The sequence below is a fragment of the Protomyctophum parallelum genome (genome assembly GCF_964188405.1).
Source record: "Protomyctophum parallelum genome assembly, chromosome: 10".
NCBI classification, from domain to species: Eukaryota; Metazoa; Chordata; class Actinopteri; order Myctophiformes; family Myctophidae; genus Protomyctophum; species Protomyctophum parallelum.
In genome coordinates, this window is record NC_139704.1 from 30,207,196 (window position 1) to 30,230,259 (window position 23,064).

Below are 23,064 nucleotides of genomic sequence, written 5' to 3' on the forward strand. Positions count from 1 at the left end.
TTGTTTGTGTTGCCGTTTACTATCCCCCAAAGAAAGGCAGAGGAGACCTTTCCTCTTATTGATCAGTAACTGTGTTGCCTGAAGCAAGGAAGGTGAGAGCAGATGTTCCTCTCTCAGCTCAGGCTGGACCTCAAAACCTTTCGGACCTGGCCCACGAAAATCCCCTCTTGTGCTACTCTGTTCAGGTTCTCATAGCCATAGGAATGTCTCTGTGTGGGGGTACACAACAACATATACAACAGCTAGCGGACCTTCGATGGTTCACAGGACACCTGCGTACAAATAAGAGCGAGGCAAGCGAGGTCTCAGCCAACTCCTTCCCCACACTGTCTGTCTGTCGGGTAATCCTAGCAGGACTACCATTTCATTAGCCAGGGTAATACCTCGCTGACAGTAATGCGAATCTATTTGTTAAATTAAAGTGTCAATCAAACACCACTTTCAATGTGGATGAAGGCGGGCGGCTATGGGCATGTGATTTATGATAAATAAAATATCACGCAATATTCATCGCTATACCCTCATTATCCAACCTCAGGCTCAGCTGATACAGTGGCTGAAGTTAGATAATATCATGCAACAAAGGAATGCCGGGTCACATACAGTGTTAAGATAGTGCTGATTGTTCCATCATTGCTTTTATTCTCTGCCGTCAACAATGAACTCAAGTGATCTTGGAGAAGTTGGTTCATGTTGTGTAGTGCATTTGGGAGACAATTTAAGACAGCAGGACACGAGAGGAGTAAGATTAAAAGATGAGACTCCGTTGGTTTCAATCATAATCGAGATCGAGGACAAAGCTGGCCTTATCATGAGGAATGGAACAGCTGTAGTTTCAACAATCGCACAAGCTTCAACATCATTCTGCCATGCAAAGAAAGTCATTCAATTAAAACCCAAAAACATCCCAAAACTCCCCGTTTTCCTCATGCCTAAGCCGTTCTAATCTAGACAGAGATTCAAGGGTCACAGGATTTAGGAATAAACAGACTAGTGTGTTCATGTTTGAGTGACACAGACAACGGTGTTCTCAGACCCACGAGGGATTCGCTCTCTCTCACACACACACTGCCGTCTCAGCGAGACGAGGTGGTTTCTGAGCCTCTCTGAGCAACAATCTGTCAGGCCAACCAACGCCTGCTGCATGCTGGAGGACGTACATGCACTCTGGAGGTCAGACTCGGGGGCTCTTCGTGCTCCAGAATCTGACTCGACCGGCCCTTTGGTCGGTCTTATTATAGCAGCTTATACCGGGAACACCCACATTCAATCAATATCAGCCCAGGGGTCATCGCATGACAAGGGAACACAAAGGACTCGAATGCGCAAAACCAAACAAAGGGGAGGAGGAGGAGAAAAAGACAAAACCGAGCAAAAAAAAACCAAACAAACAAAAAACAGGGACAACGAAACTAAACGAAAACATCCAAAAATCCATGTTTTGTATTAAAGTGTCTGTTGCAACCTCAGCCAAAAATTCATCCATCTCTGTCCACCCACATTCCATTTAAGTAGGTCTATAAATATATATACATATAATACTATTTTCATATCATTGCTTTAGTCTGGGAGTGGGAGTGGCTCTGGTGTAGAGTTTGATTAGATGGGGGAATGGCTTTAGGTCGAGGTCGGGGTAGGTAGTTCAGGGTGTGTGTGTGTGTGTGTGTGTGTGTGCGTGCGTGTGTGTTGAGGTTTCTGTCTGGGTCATGCCGACACATCTTCCTCTCCCTGGGGGGGGGGGGGGGGGGGGGGGGAGGAGGAGGAATTGCTCTTGGTAAGGCTGGTGCAGAGAGAAGGAGAGAGAGAGAGAGAGAGAGCCGTATAAAGTCAGGGTACAGCACAGTGTACCGCCTCAGGGAGGCGTCAGCCTGCAGCATAGCTGCAGCCTCAGGGAGGCGTCAGCCTGGAGAATCAGCCTGCAGCGTCAGCCTGCAGCATCAGCCTGCAGCATAGCTGCTCAGGAAGGAGTAGAACATGGGCAGCTTCATTCTCTGCTGGTCTCGTCGGCACCAGGCCATCACCGTGCCCTCGCTGTTGGCCGTGTACAGGTGGTGTCCGTCGCACGAGTACGTCAGGCTGAGGGGAAAAAAGGACGAGAGCGTTAAGGAGAATTCCATACTAAAAGGTTTTCTTACCTTTCTTTGTAGTTGTTACGTCCCCACCAAAGAGGTCCAGGTGTTATTTTGTGCAAAAGCTCCTTATTGGCTATTTCCCCTACCATAAGCCCTAAATAAATTGCATTGAATTGAATGGGGATATGGGGTGTTGTGCTAATTCGCTTATTTCCATCGCACAATTCTTTTTTTGTTTGTTGTATATATCCTCTCTTCATAATGTAAATAATATCCCAAGCGGCACACTTTACTACTTATTTAGATGGAAATAAGCGAATTAGCACAACACCCCATAGCCCCATTCAATTCCCATTCAATTCATTGAGGGCTTATGGTTTTTGCACACAAAAAACACCTGGACCTCTTTGGTGGGGGGGACGTAACAACTACAAAGAAAGGTAAGAAAGGTAAAAAAGCCTTCTAGCATGGAATTCTCCTTTAAGATAAACAGACGGCCACATCAAGCCCCCAAATGAAAAAACGACTTGCACTATTTAGCATCGACGACAGAATTAACATGGATGCTTTACTAAGAGAGCTCGATTCTGAGTTGGTTCACTTCCATACACTGTACCGTAGTGTGCAGAACACTGTACTGTACTGTACTGTAGTGTGCATGAGTCACACAGCATAATTCAACTGGGAAGGGACACCTCTACCGCACTGGTGCTTTATCTCTGGTGCAGGGAGGGGCTTCATGTATCTTTAACGCCTTCAGGGCGGGAAGTGGGAACCCCTTTTGGTGTTGTAAGCATAATGTTATACTTTAGCTATTGAAAAAATAGCAGATCTACAAGCTCATATCGCGGAACCGAGTGCCGCGATACGAGCTTGTAGATCAGCTATTTTTTTTTAATCGTTAAAAATGTGGTGCAAATCTTTGAATATATATTCTTTCTGAGCAAACGTTTCTTTTAAGTCAAATCTTTGCTTCTGGGAGGGTCCCTGGAACAACATTTTCAGATGGGGGGGTCAGTGACCAAATACATATATAATTTCGGGGGTTCTTGACATGAAAATGTTTGAGAATGACCGACATAGAAACATTGGGTTTTTCAGAAAACTGTCAGGATTTAGAAGACATTTGTAGAATCGTCCTCAGGTCTAAATGGGTTAAATCATAAGCTCTTTTTTTTGCTTTGTGAGGTTCTACTGCTGCATACTACTGTAGTTACAACAGTTACACTTACAGTATGTGAAGACTTGGTTGGCCTAGTTTATAATGATCTAATGTTGCCCTATGAAGGTCTTCAGGATCAGAGAAGGATTAATGACATTTCATAGGCAATTATGAATTACTAGAGCGGTGCCGGTTGGGCACTGGCCTACTTGGAACGATGCAAGTTGGAGATGCGTGTAACGATGGAAGTTGGAGATCCATGCTCCCACCCCGGCTATGCAATACCCGTTGTCCACCCGTGTCAGAGTACTCGTTCCACCCATCTGTCTGTGTCCCTTTTATGACCATATATGGAGATTTCTGTATCCGTCTCTCTGTGTCCCTTCATTCCTATATATGGAGTTCTGTGTCAGGCATGACCAAATATGGAGTGTTGTGATGTCAGAACAGGCCAGCTCCATATATGGACCATGGGAGCCCAGGCTTTTTGTGGCCTTTTGTGGCGGTTCTGGACAACCGTGTGTCCGACCGACTGGACACCGGGCACTGCACTCTCTGTGGGGGCGTGGAACGTGTGTGTAGAATTTGAAGTCGGTGGGGGGCGAACGGTTCTCAAGTTACTGGTACGTGCATTACAGACGAAGTACACACGTACAGACAGACGGAGACGTGGTGCATTTATAGATAGATATGATTTAAAATAAGCTACCTTTTGAAAAGAACAACAATTATATAACTTTAACCCATTCTGAACGGGAACCCATTTTGGTGTCAGCATCATGTCATGCTTTAGCTATTTAAAAATAGCATTATTTTTGAAAAATCGAAGAGCGACTGACATTTTTAGAATCTGATCTCAGGTCAGAATGGGGTTAATCAGACCAGTGTGTGTCCAGTGGAAACCTCGTATGAATCTGATCTCAGGTCAGAATGGGTTAAATGAGACCAAATCAAACCACCTAGTCTGCCGGGATCGATCTATTACCTTTGGAGCATTACGGCGAAGTATTTGCAGCTTTGATTCATGTCAGAGAAAAACATGCCATTACGATGCGAAACCAAAACAGCATGGACAGCCTGTTGTAGTCCAATCAAACCAAAACAGCATGGACAGCCTGTTGTAGTCCAATCAAACAGCATGGACAGCCTGTTGTAGTCCAATAAAACAGCATGGACAGCCTGTTGTAGTCCAATCAAAACCAAAACAGCATGGACAGCCTGTTGTAGTCCAAACCAAAACAGCATGGACAGCCTGTTGTAGTCCAATAAAACAGCATGGACAGCCTGTTGTAGTCCAATCAAACCTCGTTCACTTGCATTGAACTCATTTTTTTCCCTCCGTCATCATTATGTGACGGCCTCGTCACCAGGTCCGTAACAAATCCGCTCTTTCTTTTGAATTATTTAAAAAACTACGAATTAAACACATTAAACAAATAGCTGGTTTAGCGTATTACGCAGCACCGACACATTGATTAAATAAATAGCGGGGGAACACGGGTTACGCAGTAGAAATGAACAGCTCCTTGTTTACATCAACTCTGAGTCTGTCAGATGTACAGGCCTGAAGAAATGGCAGCAGACATAAGGTACTGTAGTATATAGACATGGAATGAAAACAAAGGCCTGTGTGAAAGGAGCACAAATATAAAAAATGTATTTAACCTGATGATGGGTTTGCTGGACTTGGGGAAGGTGATTTCTCTCACTGGCTTCAAATCCCAGGTGCTCCAAAGCCTGAAGATGAGGAAAATATAAGGTCATCCATTGGGGGGGGGGGGGGGGGGGGTATTTCAAGAGCTTGAGACGTCAAGAACGAACCAAAATGGTGCATTTATAAATTGTGCATCACATTCACCCATTCACACTTTGATTGATTGATTGAAATATTTATTAACAGTTTGCAGAATTACAGTACATTTCAAGCACAAACTCAATACAAAGACTGTTAACTGTGAGTGGACGACCCAGTTAAGCATTACACTTGTTTACAAGAGGGTCCACCATGTTCAATTCAACATCAATTGAACATCATCAATTCATCACACACACATTCATACACCGATGGCGGTGGAAACCACGCAAGGTACCAACCTGCACATCGGGAGCAATTGGGGGTTCAGTGTCTTGCTCAAGGACACTTCGACACCAACTCTGGGGGAGCCCACAGGGTTCGAAGTGGCAACCTTGCGGTTCCCATCTGGCCACCCTGAGCCGCCCCTAACCGATTAACCCATTTAGGGCGGGAACCCCTTTTGGTGTTAGCATTATGTTATGCTTTCGCTATTGAAAAATAGCAGATCTACAAGCTCATAGCGTGCCACCGAGTGGCGCGCTACGAGCTTGTAGGTCTGCTATTTTTTTTAAATCGAAGGACGACTGACATGGAAACATAGCTTTTTCAGAAAGCTGTCAGGATGTAGAACCAAAATGGTGCATTTATATAGCGCCTTTATCCAAGGCGCTTTACATAGATTGTGCATTACATTCACCCATTCACACACACATTCATACACCGATGGCGGCGGAAACCACGCAAGGTACCAACCTGCACATCAGGGTTCAGAGTCTTGCTCAAGGACACTAACTCTGGGGGAGCCCGGGATCGAACTGGCAACCTTTGCAGTTCCCATCTGGCCACTCTACCCCTGAGCCACCGCCGCCCCCTAGTGGCCACTCTACCCCTGAGCCACCGCCGCCCCTAAAATGTTGAATGCACAATAATAAACCACCACTTTACCTGACCACGCCGTTCTCAAGGCCGCCGGCGATGACGTTCACAGACACGCCCTCCGGCTGATTGGAGAACGCCACGGAGCAGATGATCTCTCTGCAGTGGACGTGGCCAATCAGGTCGCCGTTCACCGTCCACAGGCGCAGGTCACTGCCGCCGCCCACTGCATATATTATACAGTACATCCAATCAGAAACCAGGTATGACGGCGTATGAAAAAAGGGCAAATATTCCACCCATCAGCAAACCCCGTTAGTGGCCGTTCTAAAAGGACCATATTAGCATCAGTCCAGTGTTGATTTCGTCGACTAAAACCAAGACGAAAAATGTTCGTCGACTATGCCTTTTTCCACTGACTAAATGGAAACAAAATGAAAACTAAGCTATGATGACTAAAACTAAGACTAAATATAATTGACAATTTCGTCAACAAATAAAAACTAGACTAAAATGTTAGGAAGGGACTAGTGGACAAGAGATCCAGTATAAGTCATTTTACACTTGGTTGCATGCTGAAAATAGCAGATTTACAAGCTCACAACACGTCGCAGCACGACGCATTGTGAGCTTGTAGATAGGCTATTTTCAGCAAGTGTAAAATACAAGCTTGTAGCTATGAGCTTGTAGATCTGCTATTTTTCCACAGCTAAAGCAAACATAATGCTTAAAACGCCAAAAGGGGTTCCTGCCCCAGAACAATAGGGATGAGGATATAGATTTAAAGAATTCTAAACGGCACACTGCGTTTCTCACCTGAGTCACAAACTGTAGCGATGTCACCTGTGGTCTCGCTGGCGGACACGGCGGTCACAGGACTCTTGTGACCCGTCAGACTTTGTACATAACACAGCCTGGAATGACACCACAGGCTCAGGGATACAGACATTATACATGACAGAACAGGCTCAGGGACACACTAGACTACAGACATTATACATGACAGAACAGGCTCAGGGACACACTAGACTACAGACATTATACATGACAGAACAGGCTCAGGGACACACTAGACTACAGACATTATACATGACAGAACAGGCTCAGGGATAATCTAGAGACTACAGACATTATACATGACACCACAGGCTCAGGGATAATCTAGAGACTACAGACATTATACATGACAGAACAGGCTCAGGGACACACTAGACTACAGACATTATACATGACAGAACAGGCTCAGGGACACACTAGACTACAGACATTATACATGACAGAACAGGCTCAGGGACACACTAGACTACAGACATTATACATGACAGAACAGGCTCAGGGACACACTAGACTACAGACATTATACAAACAAGGTAAAAGCATAACACCAGTTGTCAATACACTTATACCAAGCATGTGAATTCAGGCGGTTTTGTGCATGTGGCTCCTTAAAGATGGAATGCCGTGATCCCGCTATTAGAGTGACATATTTCAATATTCTAACCACGCCTGGGGGTCTATTAGAGTAATGTTATCTCCATAGATAGACACATACAAAACAGAAAATCACGGCACTCCATCTTTAACTCTGAAAGTGTGTTGTACAACATACCTGTTGAGGTCCCAGAGGATGCAGGTTCCGTCCTGGCTCACACTGATGAGGATGCTGTAGGGCTTACAGACGAACAGGCTGGTGACTTCCCCCGTGTGCCCGTACAGGTGGACCTGAGATTCCACCTCCATCTCTGAAGGCTAAAACACATCAGACAAACGGTTATAGCTCTAATGACCAGCGCTATGAGCTTGTAGATCTGCTATTTTTCAATAGCTAAAGTATAACATAATGCTTAAAACACGAAAAGTGGTTCCCGCCCCAAAATGGGTTAATCGGGGCCTGTGTGTGTGTGTGTGTGTGCATTGAATCACTTGGGTGTCCCCCGTTTTGAGGATGTCCTTCCTTAAAAAATAGCCGATATATAATTAGCTTCATGCCTTCTGAGCTTATAGTCCTCTACTTCCGCCATGCGACACCCTTCTCCACGACTAAGTACAAAATAAGGCCTAAGTGGTTAGGGGGGGGAATTAACATGTGCTACACCCACACCCTCCCCATCACCACCACCACCACCACCACGCCTCACCTCACAGACTCTTGTGTGCACAAATGAGTCATAGAAATTTCCGGAAAAAGGTTGTTAAACCATTCTGACCCGAGATCAGATTCTAAAAATGTCTTCTACATCCTGACAGTTTTCTGAAAAAGTTTCTATGTCAGTCGTTCTTCGATTTTTGTAAAATAGCAGACCTACAAGCTCGTAGCGCGCCACTCGGTGGCGCGCTATGAGCTTGTAGATCTGCTATTTTTCAATAGCTAAAACATAGCATAATGCTAACACCAAAAGGGGTTTCCGCCCCAAAATAGATTAATCAAATCAATGGCCACACAGAGTGAGAGAGAGAGAGAGAGAGCCTGGCTGTCTGCTGACAGGAAGCCATGAGAGCTTCATAAAGCTTTGATGACTGAACTCCCAGACCAATAATTCCCACTACGAGTAGTGGCTCAATGGAGGCCGTTTCTACGGCAACGTGATATCGTTCGCTGTCGAGGTGCAAAACCTTGTATGTCCAAACATTCTTGCTTTTCAGGAAAAGGGGGGGGGGAAGGGGAAGGACGGACGCGTCATGAAAATGTGGTGCAACTCTTTGAATATATATTCTTTCAGAGCGACGTTTTTAACTCAAACTCAAAAATAGCAGATCTACAAGCTCATAGCGCAGCACCGAGTGCCGCGCTATGAGCTTGTAGGTCTGCTATTTTTTTTAAATCATGAAAATGTCGTGCAAATCTTTGAATATATATATTTTTTCAGAGCGAACGTTTTGAACTCAAATCTTTGCTTCTGGGGCCCTGGATGGAACAACATATTTTCAGATGGGGTTCGGCGGCCAAATACATATAATTCCTTGACATGGAAATGTTGAGAACCACTGATATAGAAACATAGGTTTTTCAGAAAACTGTTAGAATTTAGAAGCCCTTTAAAAAAGAAACGGCCACAGGTCTAAATGGGTTAACCAACGTCTACAAGACCTCCAGTTGGGAGCTTGTAGATTTAGCTATTTTCGCTACAGTTGTATGACAAAGCAAGGGAATTAATTTAGAAAAAAAGATCTATCTGTAAAATTGTAAAAAGAAAAAAATCACACCCGAGTGAACTGAGTGGTGCAACTCCCCTCTCCCCCCCCCCCCCCCCCCCTCTCTCTCTCTCATTAGCAGGCAACAGTACAGCACTATCTTTTGTTTCTGGCACAACAGCTCCCCTACTGGTACCAATAGTCATACTCGTGCTCATTAACACATACATAGGCCGGCGGACGACACATAGGCGGACACGGACATTGCGGTTCCTTGGAGCGGTTGTGCCACTCAATAATAATATACTGTAAAAAATTGTAAATACAAGGTTTTCTACGTCTAATGAAGCCGGCAGAGAGTGGAGTCTGGTGCTGGTGGAGGTGTTGGTGGGTGGAGGAGGAGGAGGAGGGTGGGGATAATGGAAGGTGGGTGGGTGCTGTGTGGAGGTGGATGATTAGAGGAAGCAGAGGAGTGTGTGTGTATGTGTGTGTGTGTGTGTGGGGGGGGGGGTGTTGTCATGGTAACCCACCGTAGTGCTGGTGAAACGGTTGCTGTAGGCGGTGATGACTCCACACTTGCTGCCCGTGAAGAGCTGGCAGCTATCGGGCACCCAGGCACAGCTGGTCACCTGGTGCACACACACACACACACACACACACACACACACACACACACACACACACACACACACACACAGTGAGTGAACTAACTAATGTATCCAATTATACAAAGAATTGAGCTGCTCTGTTTTCCCAGCAAACTCGGTGGCTAGGCTAGCTAGTTTCTTGGGACAATTGTGGTCGTAGTGACTACATTTGACATATTTCTTTTTTTTTTTAGAAATCAGCAATTCTCTTAGTTGTAAGGGTAACTGTTGCAATATTACACTTGAGGGTGTGGTTATTGAACTGAAGGGGGGGATTGATTGTTCCTGCCTGACGACTACAAAACAATACTACAACATGACGTACAATATGACTCACACGGCAATTACGGCAATAACGCGAGGTTAGTTATGGTGTAGTCGAGTCCTGTGACTCATTCCCGTGAAATCGCATGCGTCTAAAATATCTCAACATGGGTGAGTTTGTTGGGAGTCAAACTTGTTGGGAATCAGCACCCAGTGTTGATTTAGATTTTTAGTTTTAGTCATAGTCTCTTGAATAGTTTTCATTTAGTTTTAGTCACATTTTAGTCAACCCGGAATGTTTTGGTGTTTAGTTTCAGTCGACTAAAAATGTATTTTGGCGGGCCTGGATGCCGTCGTAATGGCTGATATTACACTTGCTGAAAAAAGCAGATCTACACTGTGACGCGTTTGAGCATGCAACAAAGTGTAAAATGACTTGATGACTGGATCTCTTGTCCACTAGTCCCTTCCTAACATTTCAGTCTAGCTTTAATATGTAAACGAAATTGTCAATATATTAGTCATCATGGCTTAGTTTATTTAGTTTTCGTCAGTGAAAAAAGGGTAGTCGACGAACATTAGACATTTTCCGTCTTGGTTTTAGTGGACAGAAACAACAGTGATCAGCCCACCTGGTGGAGCTGTGAGCACTGGATGAAGTTGATGGGCGGCTCGCTCTGCTTGCTCTTCAGACGCAGCATGTTGTCCGCGTAGCCCCAGCTCAAGATGGCCGACCACTGGATGTCTGTGCTGTGCATGCTCCTCACACCTGGAACAGGAATTCATTATTGTCTTAACCTATTTAGGCCTGACGTCTTCTGAAAGAATATATATTCAAAGATTTGCGCCGCATTTTCACGAATTTTCAAAAATAGCAGACCTACAAGCTCGTAGCGCGCCACACGCTGGCGCGCTATGAGCTTGTAGATCTGCTATTTTTCAATAGCTAAAGCATGACATAATGCTAACACCAAAAGGGGTTCCCGCTCAGAATGGGTTAAAGGTATATTCAGTGATTTCACATCATTCAAATATCACTTCTTTTTTTTGTTTCGTTGTGATAATCCTCCCTAGTATAGAGTGCGCTGACCATATAAGGAGTTCCTCCCTGTCCCCAGTTAACCCCTGGGGTATAAAAAGCCTTAGGTTTTTGGCTAGGTGGCCCAGTCTTCATCCAATCAGGATAGAGAGGGGCCTTCCGCCAATCATGATTGAGCGTGGGCGGGCCTTTGTGTGCGTGCATGTGCACATCTTGTTACCGGGGGGGTTTTCCAAATCACCCAAATCACTGAATGCTCCTTTAAGTGTTCATTATTTTTCGATTCATCAAATACATTGAGAAGCGTTTTTATGTCGTGCAACAATAGTGAAGATGGCAAAAAATATATATATGAAAATATCTACAAGCTCACACAACGATGCGACGGGTTGTGATATTCATTCTTTTTGTAGATTGATTTTATTTTCACAATTTGAGCTTTTTGAGGAGCTTTGTGTGTCTGTGTGAACCCCCGCCCCGTAGCGATGATTTGATTGGCTGAGCAATGCGTGTACCCCATAGAGATGATTTGATTGGCTGAGCAATGAATGTGATGTATGATGTATGTACGATGATAAGAGCTCCCCTCACTTCACACAAGTGTGATTTTTTTTAATTTATGTTTTGAACTAAAATCCCCCAAAATAGGGATAATTGATTAATTATTTCTTTCAAATATCTATAATTGTTTTGTTGGAGTTTAACCGTTTCTTTCAGCCATAGTTCAGTCTAGCGGGTTTCTCATCATCATTTATTATTTCAATTCGGAGTACAAATCAACAATATACAAGTCGGTCATTTTACAACAGCACTCTTAAATATATATACGAATCAGAAAACAAACAATAATATGATACCTTGTTCCTTGCTGTAGATCATCATGAGGCAGAAGTTGCGCGACAGGCCGCAGATGGCCCGCGTGGGCAGAGCCAGCAGAGACCCAAACCTCTCCCCGTGGGGCTGGCTAAAGCACACCACCGGGTCCGGAGCGCTGGGAGAGCCCACATATTCACCCCACTTCAGACCCTTGATCCAGGGGAGGGGGCTCTGCAGCAACACGGTAGAGAGACGGAGAGATGTGAGAAAAACCCACCCAATCATATTCACTCTGTTACAGTTCTGGAACAATGGGAGGTTGGGCGGTTAGCTCAACTCAACTCAACTCACACTTTTTATTTATATAGCATGTATCACAATGACCAATGGTCGACCAAAGTGCTGTACAGATTAAAAAATAGAAAAGACAGTTTGTTTTACGGTCGGTCAGCAGTAGCTTGTCAGCTGACCTGAGGGGTCTGAGCGGAACATACGGGTCAATGAGTTCAGACAGGTACAGGGGAGCCAGCCCATTTAGGGCTTTAGAAACAAATAGCTAAATCTTAAAATTGATTGGGGAATGGACAGGAAGCCAGTGGAGGGAGGCTAGGACCGTAGCTGATCAATACCCATCAGAGAAAACCAGTACCAGGTCCTCGACGCACGTCCCACTGGGAGGAGACCCCGGGGCAGACCAAGGCGCAGTTGGAGGAAATACATCGACTCACTGGCCTTGGAACGTCTCGGAATCCCCCAGGAGGAAGTCACTAATGTTGCTCTGGAGAGGGAAGTCTGGAGCACTCTGGTGGAGCCGACTACGGATAAGCGGTTGAAGATGGATGGATAGATGAAAACCAGTGCGTATTCTATTCCAGTTGTCATCAGTGGCGTGCACAGATATTTAGAGGGGCAGGTGCTCACGTGAAAAAAGGTGCAGCGCATGGAACCTGCCGGTTGCCTTAATTAAAAGTGTGAGATTTATAGATTTTGGGGCATAAATAATATAGTAGAAGCTTTTTTTAATCAATAATTGATCAATGTCACCATGGTCCACATACTGTACAAAATTAAAAGTTAAAGTTGACCCATCTGGCACGAGAATAGCTTACCGGGAAGACTATCTCCTTGGCCTGCTCTCTGTTCTCCCTGAAGGCCAGCTGCACCAGGAGGCCCATGGCCGCGGGCAGCTCCCCCTCCATCAGGAGCCTGGGTCCGGCCCGGCTGACGTGGGTGGCGCTGAACAGCTGTCTGGGCGTCTGGCCATAGGTCTTGATCATGGTCTCCAGGGCCCGGCGCTGGACCGGGTCCTCCACGGCCGAAACGTCCATGCCGAAGTACGTCTTAGGGGGGGGAAGAGGGAGAGAAACTACAACGTTAGCCCAAACAATTCAACTTTTATTTATTCTCTTCTGATTTAAGAAGACATTTTGTAGAATCAGTAAAATCCGTTGAAATTAAAAGTCAATTTAAGATAAGGTTACAAGAGAATCAGTTAAAATCAGTTAAAAGCAAGGTTTTTTAGCCGCCTCTTTAAAGTCATCAACTGAGGTTGCCAGGTCTGACATGCAGGGGAAGAGAGTTCCACACCGCTTGGGGTGGAAGGACACTACTTACCGCCGGGTGGAAGACATTGATGGCGTGGACGGCGGCTTTGCCTTTCTGCTTGAGGCCGAACACCAGGTCGATCCACTGGCACAGCGTCTGGGACACCTGGTCCGACTCCAGCGCCTGGCGGTGGATCAGGATGAAGAGCCTCGGGTCGTTGCGGGCCCAGGGCGGCAGGTTGACGTGGTTGACCCGCTCGCTGTTCTGACGCACCCCAAAGTCAAAGCCTTCCAAAAAAAAATATATATATAGTCATTGGTTAGACCAGTCATTAGTCCTACAACCTATCTCAAACCCTCACCTCCCACGGGGCAGCACACCTAAACCTAACCTTAAAACCCTCTCCCAACCCTTAACACATCCCTCACCAACCTTAATCCGGTCGTTTTAACGCACCCCTCACAAACCTTAATCCGGTCGTTTTAACACACCCCTCACAAACCTTAATCCGGTCGTTTTAACACACCCCTCACAAACTTTAATCCGGTCGTTTTAACACACCCCTCACAAACCTTAATCCGGTCGTTTTAACGCACCCCTCACAAACTTTAATCCGGTCGTTTTAACACACCCCTCACCAACCTTAATCCGGTCGTTTTAACGCACCCCTCACCAACCTTAACCCGGTCGTTTTAACGCACCCCTCACAAACCTTAATCCGGTCGTTTTAACACACCCCTCACAAACTTTAATCCGGTCGTTTTAACACACCCCTCACCAACCTTAACCCGGTCGTTTTAACGCACCCCTCACAAACTTTAATCCGGTCGTTTTAACACACCCCTCACCAACCTTAATCCGGTCGTTTTAACGCACCCCTCACCAACCTTAACCCGGTCGTTTTAACGCACCCCTCACAAACCTTAATCCGGTTGTTTAAACGTACCCCTCACCAACCTTAATCCGGTCGTTTTAACGCACCCCTCACCAACCTTAATCCGGTCATCTTAACGCACCCCTCACCAACCTTAATCCGGTTGTCTTAATCCACCCCTCACCAACCTTAATCCGGTCGTTTTAACGCACCCCTCACCAACCTTAATCCGGTCGTTTTAATGCACCCCTCACCAACCTTAATCCGGTCGTCTTAACGCACCCCTCACCAACCTTAATCCGGTTGTCTTAATGCACCCCTCACCAACCTTAATCCGGTCGTTTTAACGCACCCCTCACCAACCTTAATCCGGTCGTTTTAATGCACCCCTCACCAACCTTAATCCGGTCGTTTTAACGCACCCCTCACCAACCTTAATCCGGTCGTTTTAACGCACCCCTCACCAACCTTAATCTGGTCGTTTTAATGCACCCCTCACCAACCTTATGTCTAACCAATGACTAAACTAAGTATGCACCCCTATAAAGAAATAAAGAATTCAGATAATTCAATACCCAATACCCAAAGCTCACAGCTTCATTCACATTGCATTTCTGCTCCAAGAGTGGTTAAAGATAGAAATTATCGATTCAAAGAATGGTAAAAAAAAAAGAATATCTAAACTCCTACCCTCTCTGTTGACCAGGAACTCGGGGAGATAGAAGAACTCCGGGATGAGCTCCTTGACGTCGGTCATGGACTCGTAGGAGGAGAGACGCCATGTGGTGTTCATGGAATGGAAGGTCCGGTCCGGGATATCAAAGCTCTGGTCTGATTAGGGCCAAAACACACACACACACACACACACACACACACACACAAACAACACTAATTAGAGATTCGGCTCCCCTTTCATGGCTCTCAGAGAAGCTTGTTTCGCTGAGCCGCATTCATTTACAACCACATTAAAACAAGATGGTGCACTTCAGAGGCTCAAAAGCGAGAGGAGAGATGAAGGAAAAAGTCGATGACAAGAAGAAAGATATTAGAGGAAGTGACACTGGACAGGGAAGTGGTCAGTATTTGGACAAAAGAAAGAGGGTTCACAGCATTAAGAGAGAACATGTTTTCATGGTTAATACCGGTAATAATACATATGTGACTAAATTTGACTGAGGGACTGCCATTGGATTTTCTTTTCTTCATGTCATGTAAAAGCAGGGAATCATAGCTTCAAATTGACATTGGTTGTTCAGTTTGACCCACCAGTTTTGGAGATAGAGCTTATAGAGCAATGTACATTACATATTTACCTCTGACACTTATTTTAGACATGCTCTAGTATGTGAAGAGTCTGCCTGTCCTATTAACTCATTTAACCCATTTCGGGGCGGGAACCCCTTTTGGTGTTTTACTTTAGCTATTGAAAAATATCAGATCTACAAGCTCATAGCACGCCACTGAGTGGCGCGCTACGAGCTTGTAGGTCTGCTATTTTTTGAAAAGTCGTGAAAATGTGCCGCAAATCTTTGAATATATATTTCAGAGCGAACATTTTTAACTAAAATATTTGCTTCTGGGGCCCTCCTGGAACACCATATTTTGAGATGGGGGTCTGTGGCCCAATAGAGATAATTCTGGGGGTCCTTGACATGAAAAAGGTTGAGCACCACTGACATAGAAACATGGGTTTTTCAGAAAACTGTCAGGACTTTGAAGCCTTTTTTTTTAATCAACCTCCGTCCAAAATGGGTAAAAAAAAAAAGAAGCTGGATTTTAAAAAGCTGGATATTGCACGATGGCAGGCTCTCAGTCAAATCTGGTCACATATGATCCCCCACCACCACCACCACCACAGTGCTGTAGTATCACACAGTCACATCTGAGTTCCTCCATTAGGCACATTAAGGGTTCCCAGATAGAGCTGCCGACATGATGCAAGACAGGTGCAACTCAATGACGCTAAAAGCTTTTCTCCACGAAGATAAACGACAATGATCAACCTACAATTTAGGCATTTAGCGGACGCTCTTATCCAGAGAGCCATACAAAGTACAAGTTATCTTTTGTTAAAGAGACATGGGTTATCAGTATTAAAAAAAAGACAAACAAAGAAGACATCACTAATGTCTTATGTGTTTTATTTGTGGTGAACACTAGCATCGCGCCTATTTGCCCCAAAAAATCATAGGTCTACAAGCTCACAACGTGTTGCAACACGATGGGTTGTGAGCTTGAAGATCGGCTCTTTTAAGCCAAGAGATTTGGGGCTCCATCTTGTGCCACCCCTTACCCCTTATCCCTAAACTTATTTGCCATTTTTTACTATTTTAAAACATTTAAAAATAATTCAACTAGCCAATCTACATCGACACGTTGTTAGCTTGCAGATCGACTGGCACAGAAACATAGTTTTTTCAGAATAATGTCTATTTAGAAGATTTTTTTTTAATAGCTAAAATAATGTTTTAAAACACCAAAAGGGGTTCCCGCCCCAAAATGGGTTAACCCCTTCTGAACGGGAACCCATTTTGGCGTTAGCATCATGTTATGCTTTAGCTATTGAAAAATAGCAGATCTACAAGCTCATAGCGCGCCACCGAGTGGCGCGCTACGAGCTTGTAGGTCTGCTATTTTTTGAAAAATCGAAGGACGACTGACATTTTTTAGAATCTGATCTCAGGTCAGAATGGGTTATAATCAGACCAGTGTGTGTCCCAGTGGAAACCTCGTATGAATCTGATCTCAGGTCAGAATGGGTTAAGACGGTTGGTCATTGTAGTCACCCTGATAGGCCAGGAACATCTTGGTGAAGGGCGGCATGCGGACCAGGAAGTGCAGCACCGTGCCGCTGTTGGAGTAGTGTGAGCCGTAGTGGTAGGGCTGCACGGGGGGCATGGGGTCGTCATCACGCACGCCCTTCCTGTACTCCTCCTCCAGGTACTGTAGGAGGGAGAAACAACACCACTAGCTTGTAGATCAGATATTTCCTGTACTCCTCCTCCAGGTACTGTAGGAGGGAGAAACAACACCACTAGCTTGTAGATCAGATATTTATACTCCTTCTCCAGGTACTGTAGGAGGGAGAAACAACACCACTAGCTTGTAGATCAGATATTTTCAGCGTCATCGTCTTACGATGGCATCAAGGCCCGCCAAAATACATTTTAGTCGACTAAATCAACTGTAGATGTAGTAGACTAAAATCTTATGATATTCTCATTTCTCACACACACACACACACACACACACACACACACACACACACACCCACACACCCGTTGTCTCTCAGAGCTCTCGGTAATGCAACACAACACTTCATACACTTCAACAAATCAACTGTGTTCACATGTATAGCTTCTGGTTACTAGAGTGATTATGTTTACTTTTGTATTGGAGACTATGTAATGGGTATTGTCATTTTGCTGTAAAAATTATTAGAATGTATAATTTTTTGTATTTGACCGGGTGTTTTTTTTAAAACTATAGTGTCACTGTATTTTTTTGAAAAGTCTCCTGTGGACAAGTGGTGAGAACTAGCAACATGTGCTAACACACTGTAAACGATGCATCTACAATTTGTGCAATGAGCAATGCAATGGTTATGTCCATATCAAATAAACTATAGTAAAATACAGCACATCACTTCGTGGAGGTGCTGGGTTCAAAAAGTGACATAGGAAAAGAGAAGGGGAAAACCTGTTTTGACCAGATGAAGAGCCTTGGCTCGAAACGTCGTCAATAAATATATCTTTTGGAGCATAAGAGTCTTTTCCCATATCAAATAAATAAACATAAACATAGTACTATAGAGGGCTGAGGCGTACTTTGTAATTGTCCACGTAGCGGTCCTCTTTCTCCTTGGACTGGACGGCGATGGGTTTGATCAGGTTCCTGCAGCGCGGCGACCACGACGCCGAGGCACGAAGGAAGAGAAGAGAAAAGCAGTAAATAACGGATGGATGGATGGATGGATGGATGGATGGATGGATGGATGGATGGATGGATGGATGCTGTCTCGTGTTGCACTGATGAATGATGAGCGCTTCTTAACTCCATTAAGTCTTGTGCAGAAGAGCATCGAATTAATCAAGAACAGACAATGTGTCAATTAACCACATCTGACCTTTATATCATGATAGTCTGAAAAGCCCATAAAATAAAAATGATTTATTTTGTAATGTTTTTTTTGTGGCTTTCGCTTTTATTTTATATGGGAGGGACAGACAGTAGGCTGACAGGAAATGGGGAGAGAGAGATGGGGGGGGGGGTGACATGCAGTAAAGGCCGTTGGGGATCGGGAGTCGAACCCGCGGCACACTGCCAGGCACCAGCCAAGGTGCCTGGACCGCTGAGCCACGGCCCAGGCCAGCTCATATTTTGAAATAGTTTGAGGCAGCACTGATATAGAAACATACTGTAGGGCTTTTCAGAAATGTTTTATGTTTTAAAAGCGATTCTTAGAATGTGGCCTGGCCTTAGAATCTGGTCTAAATGGCTTAACCCATTCTGAACGGGTCGGGAACCCCTTTTGGTGTTATAATTTAGCTATTGAAAAATCTACATTCTACAAGCTTGTAGCGCGGCACAGAGTCCCGCTCTACGAGCTTGTAGGTCTGCTATTTTTAAAAAATCGTGAAAATGTGGCTCAAATCTTTGAATATATATTTTTAACTCAAATATTTGCTTCTGGGGAGGTCCCTGGAACAATATATTTTCAGATAGGGGTCGGTGGCCAATTACATATATTTTTGGAGGTCCTTGACATGAAATATTGAGCACCACTGATACAAAAAACATGAGGTATTTCAGAAAACCGTCATGATTTAGAAGACATTTCTTTGTTAAATTTCGACGTCGGTCAGGTCTAAAATGGCTGGAATGAGTAACATGAACGGAGGAGGTGCCGTGTGGCGTGCCGACCTGTAGATGGCGGCGTCCTGCAGGTCCAGCGTCTCGCTGATGTAGTCCCGCAGGATGAAGGGGAACACGGGGTACTGCATGAGGTCGTTGAAGGAGCGCCCGGCGTGCTTGTTGAGGTGCGTGAGGTACTCGAAGTTGGAGATCTGGCCCGAGCCCCACAGCTGCGTGAGCGCCGTGATGTTGCCGTGCTCCAGCAGGTTGGGCAGGTCAGAGGTCAGGATGTTGTGGTAGACGTCGTCGCGGAACTGTGTGTGCAGCAACGTAAAGACGTCCCCAGAAACATAGAGAAGGGTGATGAGATTTGGGTTTTAAACAATGCGTCTACCATTTTTCATTCCCCCCGCCCATGTAGACTCTTTCACTGCAGACACCTGCTGTTTTGCGTGTGTGCGTCCGTCCGTGTGTGTGCCATGTGGCCCATAGGGCAGGAGTCTACACCACAGTGCCACTTGCCCAAAATGTGACGACCTCGTCAAATTTGTGATGACGGGTATGGCCGTTTTTAGCCCGAGGAGTGTTTTTTTTCGTGCAAAATCAAATGCTTGCAAATAAAGTATGTGAAAAGTAAAGTACAAATACTTCAAAATTGTACTTAAGTGCAGTATGTACTTAGTTACTTATTTTGCCGTACCTTGGTGGTGTCGAAGGCCAGCAGCAGGGTCCTGCCTGTGTTATTGTGTTATTGTGTACCTTGGTGGTGTCTAGGCCAGCAGCAGGGTCCTGCCTGTGTTATTGTGTTATTGTGTACCTTGGTGGTGTCTAGGCCAGCAGCAGGGTCCTGCCTGTGTTATTGTGTTATTGTGTACCTTGGTGGTGTCCAAGGCCAGCAGCAGGGTCCTGCCTGTGTTATTGTGTTATTGTGTACCTTGGTGGTGTCAAAGGCCAGCAGCAGGGTCCTGCCGTTGGTCAGGAAGATCTCCACAGCGTTGTCTCGGAGCTGCCACCAGCGCTTATGGACCTCTTTGATCTCCTCGTACGTCCAGGAGAACGAGGCCGCCTCCGTCTCGCCGTGAACGCTCTGTTCCAAAGACGTGAAAAAGTTAAAACCCGTTCAAAACCAGGGGAAGCAAAGCATGCGTCCGTGTCATTTTAGATTGGAGCAGACATTTTTGCAATAGTGGTTTAGAACAGTGGTTCTCCAAAAATAGCTAAATGGTAAACGGTGCATTTATATAGCTCCTTTATCCAAGGCGCTTTACAGTACATAGTGCATTACATTCACCCATTCACACACACATTCATACACCGATTGCGGCGGAAGCCATGCAAGGCACCAACCAGCACACCGGGAGCAATTTGGGGTTCAGTGTCTTGCCCAAGGACACTTCGACATGTAGACAGGAGGAGCCGGGATTCGAACCGCCTACCCGCCACGGAATCATTGGACGACCTGCTCTACCTCCTGAGCCACAGTCAGCCACAGTTCGCGGCCTAGCTGATGTACAAGCTCTCATAATGCTCTCATCAACACCACCGTCCGAGACGTATAACTTTATAATACGTATAAACAACTTTAAGCTGTTCCGTTTGAAGTTCCTTTGTAATTTACCCTGATTTTATAATGTAGCCTAAGGTGTACTGCCTGGATATACTTTGATTTGTATTGTGTTGTATTGTAACCTCGGCTACAGTGAAAATGAGGGCTTTCCCTCAATTGTACTCCAGAGTATACATAAAGGTGATGATGATGAGCATTATTTGACACGGTCCTGTGTGACTTTACCTGGCTGTCCTGAGCATCAGCTGCGTTGTCTTCCACAAAGTACATCCCAGACTTCCCTGTAACACAGTAGAGGGTATGATTCCATGATGGTGAACTTAGCAAACTACTGTATATTATTATATTTGATATTTTCTGCACTATAACCGAACTCAGAGAGAGTATACCGTACTACAAAATGTAATCAAAATATGGGTATACTATTTTTAAAAACATTTTTCAATAGTTAAAATAGCCATCTACAACAAGCTTACAACATGTCGATGTAGATCGGCTAGATGAACTATTCAAAAATGTTTTTCAAAATATATAAAATTTTAGGGATAAGGGGGTTTAGCATGGGAGGAAAATAGAGCCCTCTGTGAAGGTTGCCAGGTCTTAAATGTTAGGGATAAGGGGTTTAGCATGGGAGGAAAATAGAGCCCTCTGTGAAGGTTGCCAGGTCTTACCCAGAAGGAGCTCCCCTGCTGTCTCTCTGGAGGGAGCTACACTAACGCATCGCCGGGTGAACCTAAGGATTAAAGAAATACATTGAAGTCATGCAAGGAAATACATTAACCCGAGCAGAGACGCTTTAGTTCATAATTTATTTATCTCACGATTTTGTAACCCATTTAATGGTACCTGATGGGCTCGCTGGTGGCCTTGTCCTTCACCGTGGACGAGAAGGACGAGTGGGTTTTATCTTCAAAGAGGAAGGACAGAGGAGGCTTGGCAGCGTCTAGACCGCCACAGAGGAGGAGGCACAGTACAGTAAAGGACAATGAACGTCTAGACGGCCACAGAGGAGGCACAGTGAGTATACAGTACAGTACAGGACAATAAACGAGACGCTAGAGTAGATGGAGGACTGACTGACACAACAACAGGCATCAGACCCAACGGTCGCGATGACACGCAGCCAAACTCGCCGGAAGCCCAGTATTTTTACAGTATATCAGTGTTATTTTTGCCAGCTAATTTCTATTTTCACTACTATGACTTAGTCACTGAGTCTAATGAAATTAAATTGACTTTTAGTCACATTTTAGTCACCTGGAATGTTTTAATCGACTAGATATCATAAGATTTTAGTCGACTGAATCTACAGTTGATTTAGTCGACTAAAATGTATTTTGGCGGGCCTCGATGCCGTCGCAATGGCTGATTTTACACGCTGCGAAGCGTTGTTGTGAACTTGTAGATCGGCTATTTTCAGCATGCAACCAAGTGTAAAATGACTTACACTGGATATCTTGTCCACTATTTTAGTCTAGTTTTTATTGGTTGAACGACAATATATTTAGTCTTAGTTTTAGTCATCATAGCTTAGTTTTAATTTAGTTCCATTTAGTTTAGTCAGTGAAAAAAAGGATTGTATTTACCCTCGGCCTTGTGTCTGTCTTCAAGAAGGTATTTGTATGTATTTAGTACATCAGCCTTGCGTCTGTCTTTGAGAAGGTATTGGTATGTATTTACCCTCGGCCTTGTGTCTGTCTTCGAGAAGGTATTTGTATGTATTTAGTACATCAGCCTTGCGTCTGTCTTTGAGAAGGTATTGGTATGTATTTACCCTCGGCCTTGCGTCTGTCTTTGAGAAGGTATTGGTATGTATTTACCCTCGGCCTTGTGTCTGTCTTTGAGAAGGTATTGGTATGTATTTACCCTCGGCCTTGTGTCTGTCTTTGAGAAGGTATTAGTATGTATTTACCCTCGGCCTTGCGTCTGTCTTTGAGAAGGTATTAGTATGTATTTACCCTCGGCCTTGCGTCTGTCCTTGAGAAGGTATTGGTATGTATTTACCCTCGGCCTTGTGTCTGCCTTTGAGAAGGTATTAGTATGTATTTACCCTCGGCCTTGCGTCTGTCCTTGAGAAGGTATTGGTATGTATTTACCCTCGGCCTTGTGTCTGTCTTTGAGAAGGTATTGGTATGTATTTAGTACCTCGGCCTTGTGTCTGTCTTTGAGAAGGTATTGGTATGTATTTACCCTCGGCCTTGCGTCTGTCTTTGAGAAGGTATTGGTATGTATTTACCCTCGGCCTTGTGTCTGTCTTTGAGAAGGTATTGGTATGTATTTAGTACCTCAGCCTTGTGTCTGTCTTTGAGAAGGTATTGGTATGTATTTACCCTCGGCCTTGCGTCTGTCTTTGAGAAGGTATTGGTATGTATTTACCCTCGGCCTTGCGTCTGTCTTTGAGAAGGTATTGGTATGTATTTA

General features: G+C 44.9%; 1 protein-coding gene across 1 annotated transcript in view; it reads right to left on the minus strand.

Moving 5' to 3' along the window:
- Positions 1 to 300: 300 nt before the first annotated feature.
- Positions 301 to 23,064, minus strand: part of lyst (lysosomal trafficking regulator) — a 147,308-nt gene continuing 124,544 nt past the window's right edge. Inside the window, 18 exon segments of the mRNA XM_083774566.1 lie at positions 301 to 2,076; positions 4,900 to 4,971; positions 5,975 to 6,131; positions 6,722 to 6,819; positions 7,515 to 7,654; positions 9,568 to 9,666; positions 10,581 to 10,717; positions 11,845 to 12,034; positions 12,913 to 13,143; positions 13,418 to 13,635; positions 14,913 to 15,053; positions 17,009 to 17,165; positions 18,050 to 18,116; positions 19,146 to 19,390; positions 20,011 to 20,163; positions 20,869 to 20,924; positions 21,315 to 21,376; positions 21,490 to 21,586. Coding sequence (XP_083630692.1) covers positions 1,938 to 2,076; positions 4,900 to 4,971; positions 5,975 to 6,131; positions 6,722 to 6,819; positions 7,515 to 7,654; positions 9,568 to 9,666; positions 10,581 to 10,717; positions 11,845 to 12,034; positions 12,913 to 13,143; positions 13,418 to 13,635; positions 14,913 to 15,053; positions 17,009 to 17,165; positions 18,050 to 18,116; positions 19,146 to 19,390; positions 20,011 to 20,163; positions 20,869 to 20,924; positions 21,315 to 21,376; positions 21,490 to 21,586 — 2,459 coding nt within the window. The 3' untranslated portion in view covers positions 301 to 1,937.